At 33.7% G+C, this 16651-nt stretch overlaps 1 protein-coding gene across 1 annotated transcript; it reads left to right on the forward strand.

Annotated features, from left to right (window-relative positions):
- Nucleotides 1–1481: 1481 nt before the first annotated feature.
- Nucleotides 1482–2295, forward strand: LOC149268638 (selenoprotein H). The gene has a single exon (XM_089469621.1). It carries the CDS (start codon nucleotides 1769–1771, stop codon nucleotides 2171–2173), a length of 405 nt encoding a protein of 134 aa, XP_089325747.1. The 5' UTR covers nucleotides 1482–1768; the 3' UTR covers nucleotides 2174–2295.
- Nucleotides 2296–16651: the final 14356 nt, after the last annotated feature.

A 16651-nucleotide genomic window follows, 5' to 3' on the forward strand; every position in this document is an offset into this window, starting at 1 on the left:
ATAAACGGAAAATCGGGCATCGATAAAGATAATAATGTTTTATATATTTTTTTTTTTTGTCTTTTGGTATATACATATGTTTATTCCAGCCAGATGTCTTTGTTTTGTTGAGTTTTCGATTTAAGTTTTGAAAGGAACTCTTACCATATTATTTAATTCGTTAAAATCTTTTAAGCCAGTCTAAATTAACATTGAATAATTAAATGCAAATAATGGAGAAATTCCTATACATTGTGAAACCTTTAATTAACTTTTTCAGTAAAGTGCTGTAAAGATGTAGATCTGGCAATTCTTTCTATATATTAATATGAACCCAACTACGCAGATAATAATTCTGTTTCTGATCTCATCACTCGTCAGATAAAGTTGTATTAAGAACGTTACCTTTATTATAAAAATAATAATATAATAATTATAATAAAAATCAAAAATTGTAGGATCAAGTCAAAATTGAAACTTTCTTAACGTAAATATTATACAATATTATGAACATTTTTATTTAAAAAAGTGATGTATTAAATTGATCTGCCACAATGTCCGATGCTCCTTTGAAAAATAACTAAGCTCACATTGGCAGTATAATATTTATTTTCATTACTTTTCAAAGCTGAAGCGTATAATTAATAAATAAAGTGAAATGATTAAAATAAATAACATAATTGAAATAAAAAATATATTTAATAAATGAAATATATTAAATACATGAAATAAATAAGGAAGCAAGATAAATAAATAAAATACAATAAATTAAAAATAGAAAAATAATTTACATTGTATTTAGATTAAATGAATATGAATACTTTTATATGCAATGTTCACTCGTTATGTAATTCATTACTTTTATTTGAAAAATTTTCGCTAAGGATATAATAAAATGAAAATTGAAATGAAATTTAATTTGTTAGTTAGTATAAGATAATAATTCACCAATTTTTAATTGGTGTTGTACATTGTATAAATTGTTGATTAGTTTCTTTTATTACATTTTTGCAGTTTTTCTTTTTGTATTGCAACAATGTATTTCAATTATGCATTATAATTTAATATTCGTTTTTTACAGTTTCTCTGCCTGACTTGATGACAGTCTTCCACTTCATAAAAACGTTAAGCAAAAGAATGCGCAATAATATTCAATATATGTATAAAAGTGTGGAAATATATTGTAGGTGTGTATGCTAGGTACAGCGCCTTGTTAGCGCCTGTATGAATATATATTTACCTAATTTATGTATATTTTTTATACCGTTTGTTTGTGCAACGTTTTGTTTGCTTTTGCTGCTGTATGTCACATTAACAACATTGTTTTTTATTTTTTATTTTTATGAATACGCCTCTTTAGAAGGAGAGGGCATCTCTCTCTGTCTGCTCTCACTCTTGGACTCTCCCTCTCTCTCTTTCTGAGTCTTTCGCCATCCGTACTTCTCGCCGGTCGTATCTGTGCGTGATTTTGTGCTTGATGCATTCTAAAATAGCTCGTCTAATGGCTGAATTTGTTTTTGGAAAATTGTTTTTCGCCGACTTTCGTTTTTGTTTCGGACGCGACGACACTCTCCGAATAGCTGAGCGTGATTTATGAACCGCGCGCGGTGCCAACAGAACATGAAACGCAACAAACTAAGCGTAGACCCATCAATCAGCGCTGGCCAAGTATTAATTGTTAATAACAAAGCCATTTCAATATTGTCAATTACACTTAGCACACAAAATTTTAACTAAAATGACAGGGCTGTAAAAATTGCTTATTGCTAATAACAAAATTTCATGAGAAATGGCGCCAAAGAAGAAGGGCAAAATCGTCGATTGGGCGGACGATGAACACTTCTCGAAGGATCGCAGCATATTCCACATAGAGCACACCACCGAGTGCCCCATCTTCCAGGTGAAGGCCGACGAGTGCCTCACCTTTTTTCAGCAGCGCATTCCCGAGCGTGAGTTCCAGCTGATCCGGAACAAGAATGGCAAGCAGGTGCCCCGCGAGGGCGCGTTCGAGGTGAGAGTCAGCCAAAATGCTCGCACCTCCGAGCACCTGCTGTGGTCCGGCCTAAACCGGGGACCGCCGCGACGCGACAAGTTTCCGCGCTACGAGACTCTCGTATCGGATGTGCATCGCGTGCTAAAGAAGTTCTATGCGGACAAGGTGGTGGACCTCGACGAGGAAGAGGAAGACATGTAGCTGCCTGAACGGAAGTCGAAGGATCCGCTACACGAGCTCAAAAATGGCGGGCCAGTGAATGTGGCATGCATTTATGATATTTCGTTTCGCATATTAACATAACAAAGCAGCCAAAAAATACAGCTAATGCGTCTCATTGTCAAAAATATAAAACTTAAAGCATACACACACACACATACCAGCACCTGTTTGAAAAGTCTTCAGCACACGCACAAAAAATGAGCTGATTAGCAGACGTCTTGTTGCCATTGCTATGCTCTGTAGTTTTTTCTGAAGAGGGGTATACTCAACTTGATTGTGTATACAGACGACAGTCGAAAAAATCTAGAGTTTCGTGTATTAGTCTGCACTCAGTGATAGGTATTACTTACAACATTAGATCACTTACCTCTTTCTTTGCAGGGTATTTAAAAATCGCGCAGCTCTTTTCTAATTTTAGTTTTATTATGTCATTTAGTATTACCTGGCAGGTGTCATACTGTCGTCAACTTTTGACAGCTTAAAATGCTAAATGCAAGCAACATAATTAACACATACACATACACACACCCACCCACCCACACACTTCTACACACATTATAAAAAAGAAATACAATTGTTATAAGTGTGCCGCATTGTCGACCCATTGTCTGGGAGTTCTCTTTGAATCTGGCCGCTATTCACGCTCGACCCCTCCATTGACAATACAAATAACCAAATGCAATTTGAATATAAGAACAAACCATGGAAGAGTAAAAATTGTAAAAATAAAAGCAAATAAAATAGATAAATAACAACAACAATCAATGCAAACTATTTGATTTGATAACAAAATAGCAAGTCCAAAAAAAAAAAAAAAAAAAAAAAAACTAACCTAAATCTATGGCAAATAAATTAGAAAATTGCAATGCACGATTGAACAGTGGCATTCAAAGCCAAAAAATTGAACGGAATTGCGTTAGTTTTTAATATATTAAAAAATTAATTTCTTGAAAATATATTAATATTAATATAAAAAATTAATTCAATAATCTATTCCAAACAATGTCAGAAAATTAAACTGAATTTTCTTAGTTTTTAATGTATTAAAAAATAATATTTTGTTTCTAATATAATTAAAAGTGAAACAGAATTTTGTTAGCTTGTAATATATTAAAAAATTTGTTTTTAATTTAAAATATTATTAAAAGTTAGTTCAATAATATATTTCAACTGTATGCATATCACTGAATATTAAATTAAATTAAATAATATTAAATTTTAATTATCATATTATATTGAGATCCAAAGTTCGATGTTTCCTCTATATATTCTTATTATATTAAAATTGAATATTTGTTTAATTTTTCTTTGCTAAATGTTTACCTAAAACTCACTTAACACTTTTGCCTTCACAATAGTGTCACAACTTGATCGTCAAATGGCGTTAAAGCAAAGTTCTAAATATATTTTTGCTTATATATATTTGGGTCATATTTGTGCTCTGCCCCAATATGGGAGCATCTTCATCATCTGTTTTTGAATCGCAGTCTGATCCGATCTGTTTTTACTATGGTTAGCATGTACTTTGCGCATCCACAACTTGCTCGCTTTGTGCCATTGTTGGCCGCTAGGGGGCGTTATGGAAAGGCCAGCAAGCCATAAAAATCCAATGCTCAGAGCCGAACCGAAATTACAATGTTGCAACAAGAATAACAACAAAAAACAAGAAGGCTCAGTTGCCAGCCAGCCTGCCACTGTTTGCATGCAGCCCAGAGCAGAGAATGGGGGGTGTGGTGGGTGGGCTGGGTTGTTTTGGGCATGGCCGTGGCCCAAAGGCTTTAGTGTGCCATTTGTGCCGGCTACATTTTAACAATGAAATTTGCAGCACAAGTTGCATGCACCACGTAAAGTTGACATTGCCACCGAGTGGAAGCCCGGCAGCCGCAACAACTACAACTACAATAACAACTACAACTTCAACAACAACAGCAGCAGCTGCCATAAAAACAACTAAAATAATAACAGCAAGAGCTACATGAGTTGCAAAGTGTTGGCTGACCCGCTGCTGATTGTGATGTGGATGTGGATGGGGATGGGGATGGGGATGGGGATGTGGTGTCACTTGCCGGATCAGCATGCAAATTAGGCAGGCAGCTGGCAGCTGACGCCTGGCAAGTGCAGATGGCTTTTTGATTGGCTGTCATGGCAGTTGGCTGTCGACTACGGACTACTGCCGGTTCTTGGCTGTGCCAAATTCGGCCAAAAACAATGTCGGCCAGTGTTGGCTGAACTAATTTAAATATGCGTATCTATGGCACATAAATACGTCAGCTTGCGGACAGTAGCTAAAAGCCAAAGGTCGCACTTCGGATACAGGCAAATTGGCAAAGTTTTTGCGCCATCCCGTGCTCTGCTCTTGGCCCGGTCGGGATACGGGATACGGGCTACGGGCTACGGGCTAAGCTGCTAATCAGCCATAGCCGAATCGACTTCAGAAACTTTCAAAATCAAATTCGAGCAAATACCAAAGAATGCAAACACATTTAGCACGAGGCGCGGCGGAGGGGGGCCTGGAACAGACAAGAGCGTCGCACATCATTAATATTAATAAAGACTGTAAATAAAATGGCAGCACAGCCAGCCAAAAATAACAAGCAGCCGCATATTTCAGCCAAAGCGAAAGTAAATGAGAGCACAACTGGTGCACAGTGGCACAACAATTATTAAATATTTGCTGAGATTAAATGCATATAATTGTTGGAATTGAGCTGTGGTAGAAGAAAAAGAGTTAAAAAATAAAAATTTTAATAAAAAAAAAAAAAAAAAACAAAAAAAAAAAAAAACAATATATATCTAATAAAATATACAATAATTAAAAAATAAATGAAGTTAAATAAAAAATAAATTATATAAAGCAATATAATATATAATATAAAAAATATAACAAAACAAGTAAGAAAGCTCTAGTCGAGACTGCTCAACTACGAGATCCCCTGAACCCTTGGAGCAATAGATATTTCAATAATTTTTCGCGTCTTTCAGCTTACACAAGAAACACGCACACACACACAGGCATACATACACACACACGCATACAGACACAAACGCATACACACACTCACATACACACACACATACACAAACACATACATACACATACACACATACAGAAACACATACATACACATACACACATACAGAAACACATACATACACATACACACATACACAAACACACACAAGCACCCACGCATAAACACGCATGGGCTGCAGTGTGCGCTTACTATGAGAACTCAATTGTTTAATAACTTTTTATGGACGTACGATCTTCATGAAACTTTCAGATTATGATTATAACATGAATATGCATGTAATTGCCAAAGCACAAGTCTCTAGTATTTGAAATACGCTTTTTACAAAAGTGAGGGTGAGGGGGTGAATTTTTAACAAAAACCGAAATTGTATAAATTGCATATAAGCATACATTAAAAATTTGGAGACTCTAGCAATAAAGGTATAAAAGATATAATTTTATAACTGGTTTTCGATAAGGTTTTTTATCGATAAAAAAAGATCGGGATGAGTTATCGATTTTTAATGATAAACTTGATATGCGCGCTGTAATTACGGACATTTAAAAAAAATTTGAAGTCTCTAGCTCTTATATCTTCTGAAATCGACGCGTTCATACATACGGACGGACGGACAGACGGACAGACAGACGGACAGGGCTATATCAACTCAGCTCGTCGCCCTGATCAAGAATATATATACTTTGTGGGGTCTGCCACGCCTCCTTCTGCCTGTTACATACATTTCAACAAAACCATTATACCCTGATTTCCCATTGAAAATGGGTTCAGGGTATAAAAAATAAAAATTTTAAAAATTTAAAATTAAATGTATATATATATATAAAAAATAATAATAATAAAAAAAATGTAAATATAAACTAAAAAATATGAAAGGATAAGTAAAAACATAAAATTAAAAAATAAATAGTAAAATTAAAGGAAGTAAAAATAATATTAAAATTAAAATAAAATACAAATAAAAGAAAAGAAACAAATTAAATTTTAAAAATAGCTTGAATGTATTAATATTATATTATTATATTTAATTATTAATATATTTTTATATTTATATTTAACCCAATATCAAAAACTATTTAATGAAAAAATATTTAATTTTTAAATGCTACATTTATGCTGAATACTTACTTCTTACTATAATTTTTGTTTAAATAATTCAATAATTTGTTTAAGTACACATACATATGTATAATCCAATGGTAAATAAATTTGCATACCTTTTAATAAAAACAAATGTTATCCTTAATTTAATTAATATCTCAGAAATTTTAGAAAATTTACTGATTTTCAAGTTTTCACTGAATTCCAATTGCTTTCGCTCCACACTGTACAACGTTATAGCTGCTAAGACCACTGTCGTTTATGTTTTTTACAGATTGAGACATTTCGGTGGCGGTTCGAAGACGTAAAGGAGAACCGAACAAAGAGACCAAAATGAATACAAGATACCAGCGAATGATTTCAACATTTTTAATGCGGCAGGCCCACAAAGAGATGTCAGCGCTCTGCTGCCCACGGCTTGCAATTTATTTGTATTTTATAGATGCGGAGCTTCAACATGGCTGGTGTGAGGGGCGCAATGTAATACCTCAATTCGGTGACCACCAAGAAAAGCAAAAAATGGGTTAACGGCCAGTGCATGCACTGGCCCTGGATCTGGCTCAAGTGGCGACGGCGACGACAGCGACGACGCCGACGACGACGGCGGCTGCATGTGTCAACTGTCACGCGCGAATCGAAGGCGAAATTTGTGCACAGTGCGTTGAGCCAAGGACATGGCAGGATCTTTGCCAAAAGCGGCATCAGCGCACACCAAGCACCAAGCACCAAGGCACGAAAGTTCGTGTGGAAACAGACCGCAACGCTTTGCATTAGTTCGTTTTCAGCGGCACAGAATTTATTTTTAGTTTGCATCGATTCGGGTTGGAGGCAGCTGCAACTGAAACTACAAGTAAAACGGAGCACGTTTCCACTCTCAATGTTTTTTTTTTTTTTTTTTTTTTTTTTTCTGTCGGTAAGCGCCTTTGCCAAGAAATAATTTGTTTGGCCATTTCATCTAAGTCCTCGTTAAGAAATCGAATTTGCATATTTATATATATAAACTAGGTACATAAGTGTAAGTTTTAAATTAAATATATAACAATTTTTTAATTTAGCATATGTTTGTAAAGAAATTTATTGTATTTTATACTATAAATAGAAAATTAATTATATTGCATAGTATGTTTTAGAAGAAGCTTTTTATATTTAAATATTTAAAAACATTATAATGTAAATTTATATTATTTAATATTATATTACAAATTATATATAAATAAAAAAAATAAATAAATAAATTAAAAATTAATTGAAAATAAGCTTTATTATTATTTTCATTTTTAAATTAACTAAAAAAAATTAAAATTAATTAAATATTAAATTAAATATTTATTGAAAATAAGCATCAATATTTTTATTGGTATTATTTTTTGTTTTGTTTTATTAATCGTTATTGAATCTAAATGGTTATGAAAATAGTATTACATATACATACATAATATGAAAATTTAACAACATTTTAACTTTAGCCAAAAGTTAATATCACCTTTATTTTAAACTAATTATTATGAAAATCATAAAAAAATATAGGACTTATATACCGAGTATATACTAAGGTAAAATGCTTGCATGAATTGTAGAGCAAGTTCTTAAATAAAAGCCTTTTTGTTTAAATAACGTATATGCCCATATATGCATAACAATATTATCTGAAATGTGAACCAGGCAATCTGTCATAAATCTGCAAATTTACACGCAAAGTACAAACCAGTTCGACCATGGGACTATAGCTATAGATGCACATGCTCCGACGACAGCAGTTAAAAGCCTAGCCATAATGGACACGTGGGCATTCTAGCCGAACCTTGTGGGTGCAATGGAATGTAAGGTGAGCGGCAGCAGGAGAAATGTCAACAGATGCCATTTTGGGGTTTGGCATTTGCCCCAACGCAGCTGCGGGTCAAATCCTTTTAATGAACTGCCCTTTTGATTTTCCGCTTAATTGCAACTTGTCACAATTTAATTAACTTGCATTCCGCATTGTAACCGTTGGGGTCTCCACATTGAGCGGGTCTCATATTGAGCACTTGCCAAAGGTCAGGTAGAGTTTCGGGGCAAGTGGGAGCCGACGTTTGTTCGCCTTATACTCAGGTGGCTAGGAGCACATATTGCGGGACACGGTCGAACACGATATGAGCCCTGGCCGAGGGTGAACTTTACCCTATGTCGGAAGTGTAGGCCACACGATAGTACGACTATATATTTTTTATTTTATTTACTTGCACATCATAAAGCATAAAACGAATGCTCCCGACTCCCACTCAGCTGGCAATGATTTCTAGGAAAACGCGACTAGGCAACAGCATTTAGATAAACATAGAGCAAGCCAATAAACAACAAAAAGGCAGGCAATTAAACGTAAATAATCCGGCTGGCTATCGGGTGGGATGGGGTAGCGATGGTAGAGCAAAATCAAATAAATTTTCGTGTATACTCTGGGGTGCAATGGGGCACCGACACCAACATCATCAACATCGGCAGCACATGGCGTATTAGTTATTATGTTTTGTACTGGGCAGTGGAAGTTGACTTAAGACACACCCACAGCCCACGCGCGTCCAAGCCCACATTTACTAGCTGGTCTTTTTCGCATGAAATTAGTTTTTGGTCAGCGCTAATTAAAATTTATGATACCTGTTTATTTACAAAATATTTACGCGAATTCCCAAAGAGCCAAACCAGAAGCCGTTACTGTTTCTGCTCTTGGCCAATCGGTCAAAGGCGGCCAAAGCTGTATTTTCTGGTCTAAATACGGCGTACGGCGTACGCTTTATGCGCTCATAAAAGAAAAGTCAGCTAATAAGCTCATTTACCACAAACTTAAATACTAACAAGACAGCTAAAAATAAATTAGGCTGATAAATTTGAATGAATATTTTGATATACATATTTGAAGGATAATATGGCAATTATTATTTTTTGTTGACTAATCTAGAAAAATCGATATCATTTTTACTTACATATTAAAAATATGATTAAATTTTTTATTTTTTATTATATTTTTTAATAAACGATCCCTGGTCAAAAAAGAAAACCTATAGTAATGGGTGTCATAAATAGATTATGCACATAGTGGAAAACATTTGTGGATATTATAAAAACTTTATAAAAAAATAAAAAAACAAAAAATAAATAAATAAAATAAAAATAAATATTCAATAAAAATGAAAAAATGATTAAAATTTAAAATATGCCAAATTTTATATTTACTTTTCAAATCATTTTTAAATTTTGTACATTGCCATATGAGGCACATAGATCATGTACTATACATTTCTCAATATGCATACAAATAATCTAAGCTAACTGCTGAATATTTCAATAGATTTCCATAGAATATCTCTTCAAGTTCCGAGTCTACTCTTCGCTTCGATGCACCATTTACAATAGCTGACATTCTGGCAGAGTTGAGTTCCCTCATGTAGAACGTCACTCATACCTGAAATGAATTTATCTTGGTCTTCACATTTTGTGCGCTGTCAATTAGGCGGCAAAAATAGTCCAGAATTTGCAAAATGTTTTTATTTTGCTCAGTCGTTCGCCCTGGCGTCATCTGCTATATGCGATAATTGCAGCTATAAATAAAGCGCACTCAAAATGCATACTTACTTACTTACCCATGCATATAGCATCAACGTCGAGCCATAAATTCATGTGCATATATGCTTGATTGAGGGCCTGTGACAAAATCAAATGAAACAATCGATTTTATACTGACTGAGGCTTCGTTTTATTTAATTTTACATATATTTCTTGTTGTTATATATATGTATATATAATCTCATAAATTAGGTAGGTTTTTTTTTTTGTATGGGTTTTTAATGTGTATATATGTATATGTATATATATATATTTGTTTGCTTTGGTTTGTATTAGAATTTTCTGCCACATCATCATATTCATACATATATATATAGAAATATATATATGTATAATTTCAATTTCAATAATTGCGATTGCTCAACTCGAATGCAGTTACTTTTCATTCTTTTTGTTGTTGTTCAGTAGTTATACATATATATTTATATATAGTTGGGCAGACATAATTTTTTTTCTTGCGTAACTTCTAACCACATGCTATCATAGAGAATACATGTAAATCATGTGGTTGTAGTTGTATTTGTTGTTGTTCTTGTTGCTGTTCTTGTTGTTGTAGTATTTGGGTAATATCCTTGACTGCCTGTTTACATTTATAGTATGATACATTTATAACCATAATAATTTACAAGTTAAATGACTTAGAAATTAATAGTAGGACTTCCTTTGTGGATAACCATACATTACATAAAACATTATACATAATTAAATTTAAAAACATTTCTCATTCATTTTCGGTTTGGTTGGTTTTTGCTCGGTTGAGTTGTATGTAATATAAGTTATCTCATATTTTAGTTAATAAATGATTTCATTTGTTTGCCTGGCTTATTTACATAGCGTTCCTTTCAAGTATATTTCATTTCATTCCATTTCATTTCGTTTCATTGGTATATTTACAGAGCACTGACCCTTGGCCAATTAGCTGCATATTCTGAAGGATTCTCCTTGAATTTAATTTAATTTTGTTGTTGGTATTTTCGCAGACTTTTCTCGAGTTATGCAAAAATGAAAAAATAGAAAATCAAAATTGAAAACGAAAAACATAAATATCTCTCCGTTTCGTTTGAACTTTATATAATATTTTTGTAATACAAAGTTCAAAAAATTTCATAACGCTTTCATATATTAATAAATATATTTAATATACATTCAGTGTTAGGTATATATATATATTTATATATATGTGTATATGCATTTTAGGGGCATCAATTTAGTGGCTATACATGTACAATTAGTTAATTAAAATACAATATATATATTCGATTAAATTTGTTTGGTGCATTTTTTAAAAATTGTGCAAAAATACATTTGTCGAAAATTTGTTTTTAATTCAATTTTTGGTGCATACTTTGAGGCGGTGCATTTAAATCACAACATTTACATTTTAAGTGCAATTTTATTTGTGTTTGAGTGTGTGTGTGTGTGGGTATGGGTGTGAGTGTGGATGTGAAAGTGTGCATGGGTTCTTAATAGACGTATACTAAATAGCTCTAATTGAAACTGCTCTGCCGAGTGTCTCAATCCGCGTAGCATTGCAAGTTCTTGGCTCAAAAGTTTCAGTTAGGACGGATTGCTTTTAAGCTGCTTGTGTATGAGACAGGATAGTGTGTAGCTAATAGATTGTTGTTGCTGTTGTTGTTCAGTTGTTGTTCTGTTGTCGTTGCTGTAATGCTATTGCATCTTCTGTTTTTGACTTGGGTAGGTTGTAGTTCGTCTGGGCGTCTACTCGTAACATACAATACAACGATTTTGGTTTTTAGCTTTAAGGTACTTGTGACTACTTATGTTATAGCTCGAAAATATTTTGATTCCTTGAAGAATGGGTAGCGCCTCTTATCCAAAGTTTGCGTACTCTGCGTGTCTGTGTGTGAGAGTGTGTGTGTGTGTCCTATTTAACTGATCTGATCAACGCGCTTCGTCGCAGTTGTTCTCGGTGCTGTGGAAGACTATTCTCTGCTGATACAAACTCTGGACAAGCGGTGAGGCGAAATAAACTCGTTTAATTGAATTCATTAGCATTCGTATTAGCTATAGGTATATATATATATATATATATATTGTTTTCATTTTTTTTTTGTGCATATTTGTGCAAAAAGTGCTACATACTACACATAAATGGAAACAAATTTATAAAGGACAAAATTAAAATGCTAATTGAAACGTAAAATGTTTTATTAATTAGGCGCTAATACGAATAGAAAATATGTGTTTTTTTTTTGTTGTTGTTGTATACATCTAATAAAATGTTTTGTTTCTCTAATTATAATATATAGGTAAGTGCAATTATGGTGCATTATATAAATTCTAAAAAAATTGTATGTTCGTTTGTATTTGATTATCACATAAATGTGCATTGGTGCAGTTTGTTAACGCTAATTGTTTCGCAAGTTTGCTCTAGTGCTAATTATAATAATTGAAAATAAATTTATGAATAATGCGTGCAATTGCAATTTCAATGAATTGTATTACTATTATATATATAGTATATGTGCCATTAATAATGCATGTTTAAAGTTTATCGAGTTCCACTTGGGGGTTTTTGCCTGCAACAAAGTTTCGCTTCAAAATTGTATTTCTAAAAAAGTAAAGTTTCTTAAATTTGATTAACATTTAACAAGTGCATGCAGTTGATGTAATTCAATGTGTGTGTGTGTGTGTGTGTGTTCAGCTGTTTGTCTGTGTGTTTGTTTGTGTGTGCTTGAGATGCTTGAATAACTTTTACCGTACTACATCTGCACAGCATAATTATTTTCTAATGAACTCGTCCAACTTCGAGTCAAGCGAATTACACAAATTAAAATGTCGCCAACTAAAACTCTCATCAAATCAGTGTCGCTGCCATGCAAATAAAATGAAACAAAACTCAAGTCAAATCTCATGACTGTCACAGTGCCACAGCATGTTCATCTGCACTCACACTCACACTCACACGCACACTCACACGCATTCGTGTCGCTCATTTGCAGAGCCTTAGCTCGCACTCTGTAAGCCGAGCTCTCCAACTGGGTCACTCAAACAGCCAGCGGTAAGCTAAAAACTCTGCGTGTCAAGGAGACGGCTCCGTTCCCTCGCTCGTAGAGTGCATAGCGTGAGCATTGAGATGGAGGTTAAGCCTTGAATTTAAATTTGTGAATATCCCTAAACTAAAGTCAATGTTGACTAAACGAAAGCATTAAATAGATTTTGTTACTATTTAAAAGATGTATAAATTAATTAAGAGCATAAGTCTGATTATGAAATGTCTCTGTATATATTTATATATCTCTTCTGTTAAAGTTGATTGAATAGAATAAATAGAATGTATGTAAAAATATATATATATTAAATTTCTTTTCTCTGCTGTGAAAGTTGACAGAATTTTGTAATAGAATTGTTGGCTTCGAAATTAGTTAAGTAGAGGCAAGTTACTATAAGTTAATTTTAGCCATAAAAATATATAAATATTAATTTTATTTTCTCTGTTGTTAATGTTGATAGAATTCATTAATGGAATTGTTTGCTTGGAAGATATTAAAAGTTAATTTGAGCAATAAAAATATATAAATATTAAATATATTTCTGCTAATGGTTAATGGAATAAAATTTAAAACATATAAAATCTCTTTTGCTGAGTAATAAACACAAAACGAACCATTTAAAAACAATGAAACAGTTTGCAAGTCGAGCTCAAGTTTTCTTTTAATATTCCCCAGCTGATATCTAGCAAACTTTTTTCAAGCTCAGGAAAAACTAAAAATAAATGTAAATAAATTCTTTTACAGCGCCTGCAAAAAAGAGTTAAGAAAAGCAATTCATTTCTATATTTATAGATTGAAGCTAAATTCTACATAAAGCTGAAGTGCAATAATTTCTCTCATTTTTTTTCTGTTTCTCTTTGCCCCAAGCTCATGGTCTCAATGGGCATTAGAATCGATACAAAAAGTAAATCAATTGGTTTACAAAGGAAATCCCCTTGGCTGCTTCGCTGCGAAAGACAAGTTTATGCTGTGGGCGAAACTTCTAGCTCTTATTTAAATTGTGTTTGGCTTTGGCCTGGCCAAATCCACCATAATTTGTATGACAGTTGTTTGTTGTTGTCGTTGTTGTTTTTTTGTTATTTTAATATGCCAACCAACTGCTTGGACAACGATTTGTTTCAGCAATTTGCATGCAAAACAGATTGCAGTTATTAGTCTTGGATATGCTTCGGTTTATTGACGTTATTCAGATCAGATCAGATCAGATCAGATCAGATCAGATCGGGGCATAATTCAGGTTGAGCTCAGTGAGTGTATGTGTGTGTATAGCTCATATCGCGGGCGGCAATCGTTGCAGAGTGTAGGGTATTGAAAGTGGCATTGAATTGCATCAGTGGCTCTGGTTGTGCGCATTGAGTGCAGCTTTTTTTCTTCTTTTTGTGTGGTGTAAGTCGAGATGCATACATGTACGCATATGCATATCAGTGTGTGTGTTTGGCTGTGAGCAAAAAGCAGGCCCGAATCAATGGCACACAACACCTGATGCTCATTGAAGGCCACTTTGCCAAAGAGCCGCCGGCGATACGATGAACGATGCGCGGAATACGATATACGCATTGCGGCCGTAATTATGGCTTACAGTTTTACAGTTATAGTTCAAGGGTTAACTGTCAGCCATTTGACGGACTGATTGCTGTCTATGTGTTCTGCATGCAGCCTCCAAAGCGTTAACAAATCGTGCTCGCAGTTTCGGGCTAATAGATACCCTGTACACGGCCAAACTCTTCAACAGACTAACCTAGGCTCGCTTAAAGTCTAGATAAAAGCTGCTGGATGACACCTAACACATTGATTATAATTTTCGATTAATTATGCATAAATATACTAAATATAAACATTAAAATTGTGTGTAATATTTTAATTTTTTATTAATTTTTTTTTTATTATTTTATTATATTTATTTTTTCTCTTGTTGTTTGACTTCATTCCCTTCGCTTTAGTGCTCAGCAAAATTGTAATTCTATTTACTTGCCTTGGTTGGCTATTATTTGTGTTCTTTACACTCGTTTACTAAGTAACATCTATAGAATATATATTATGCATATATTTTCAAATATAGTGGCTAAACTGCTTTTCCTTACCGTCCACTGCATTTGCCTTTGCTAAATGCCTAAAACCCTTCCAATTCAAAATATTCGCTCCAAAAAACCAGCTGCTCGCTCTTCTAACACTCGCCTGTGTTTGATATCTGGTCAAAGATTCCACTACACATATATGTATATACTATGTGTGTATATATATTTATATTTTTTGTTTGTTCATGAAATACATAAACTAATCTAATTTTACGCCCAATGGCTGCCTATTAATTTATTTTCGTTTACCTTCTACAAATTGAATGAAAAAATCTAGCCCGCGTTGCCATTGTTGAAAAGTTTGCCCGCTTGCCAGCCAGTCATTTCTTGCTGAAGAGCGTCAGCTGAGACAGACACTCGGAACTTGTTATAGCTTGGTTAGCCTGGCCTAGAAGACCTTCGTACAGACCGACTCGGAGGATGCGTCAGCAAGGCGCGGCCCTTGGAGGATTTCTTGAATACTTTGAAAGTTGCCGCTAAAATTAGCTAAGCTTTGAGTTTTGAATTGCACTTCAGCTGTTTGAATAACTAACTACGAGCTGGCTAAAATGCTTAAGTGCTACTTCACTGTAAAGTTTTGCTTTTCACGTTCGGGTTCTGGAATTATGTCAGGCAACCGAAAATTAAACAGAAATTATGAAAGCGTACAAATTAAAGATGTGAGAGTGAATATTATGGAGTATTATTGTAAAGGTTCATATTAATGAAAACTTACTGTTTGCATGTCTGTGTGTGAAGGTGTGCGTGTGTGTGTGGAGTCTGCTACAGCTCTCGCCATATGCTCGCTTTGTGCTGCTTTTGTTGCTGTTGTTGCTGTTGTTGTTATTGTAGTGGAGAGGCTTTGGTTAGGTCTTTCGAGAAATAACAAGATAGAGAGAGAGAGAGAGAGAGAAAAAATGGAAAACTTGCGAGCATTGAATGCTCAAATAATTCGAATGAATGCAAATGCAAACTATTAAAAACTGTTGGAAAAGTAATTAAAAACTTGCTCTTAACTGGAATTCTGTGAATATTCTCTAGTAAACAAAATGTAATTAACAAAAGAGAAGAGAAATTTCGAATTGTTGGCAACGTTTGAAAAACAGAAACGCATCTGTTGTGGGGAGATGAGAAAAGTGTCCACAGAGAGAAAGAGAGAACGAGAGACAGAGAGAGAGAGAGAGAGAGAGAGAGAGAGAGAGAGGTAATCTATATGAAATTAGAAATGCATTGGTTTTGTTTTGTTTTCAGTGTATATTAAGTTGTGTATTTGTTTTCTTCTTCATCATGTATAGTTTTTTGTTGTTTTTGTTGTTGTTTGTTTCTGTATATTATAATATTCGTATATATAATTATTTAATATATATATATATATATGTATATATATACTTTTAATATGTAAACAGTAAATTATAATGGAATTATAATTATATTAAAAAAAAAAATGGCCGCAAAAAATGCGCACATTATACATCATCATCGTCATCATCATCATCAAGGTTATCATATTCATCGTCAACGTGTTTCTTTTACAAATGAAAAACTTCAACAAAGAGATAGAGAGAGGGTGAAAGAAGAAGAGAGACAGAGGCAGGCTAAACTTATGTACAGCAAATACAAATACATACAAAGTATAAATAGTTCGAAATAAGAGTTCGA

This window comes from Drosophila arizonae, chromosome 5 (genome assembly GCF_054131065.1).
Source record: "Drosophila arizonae isolate 15081-1271.41 chromosome 5, UAZ_ARI_1.0, whole genome shotgun sequence".
Classification (NCBI taxonomy): domain Eukaryota; kingdom Metazoa; phylum Arthropoda; class Insecta; order Diptera; family Drosophilidae; genus Drosophila; species Drosophila arizonae.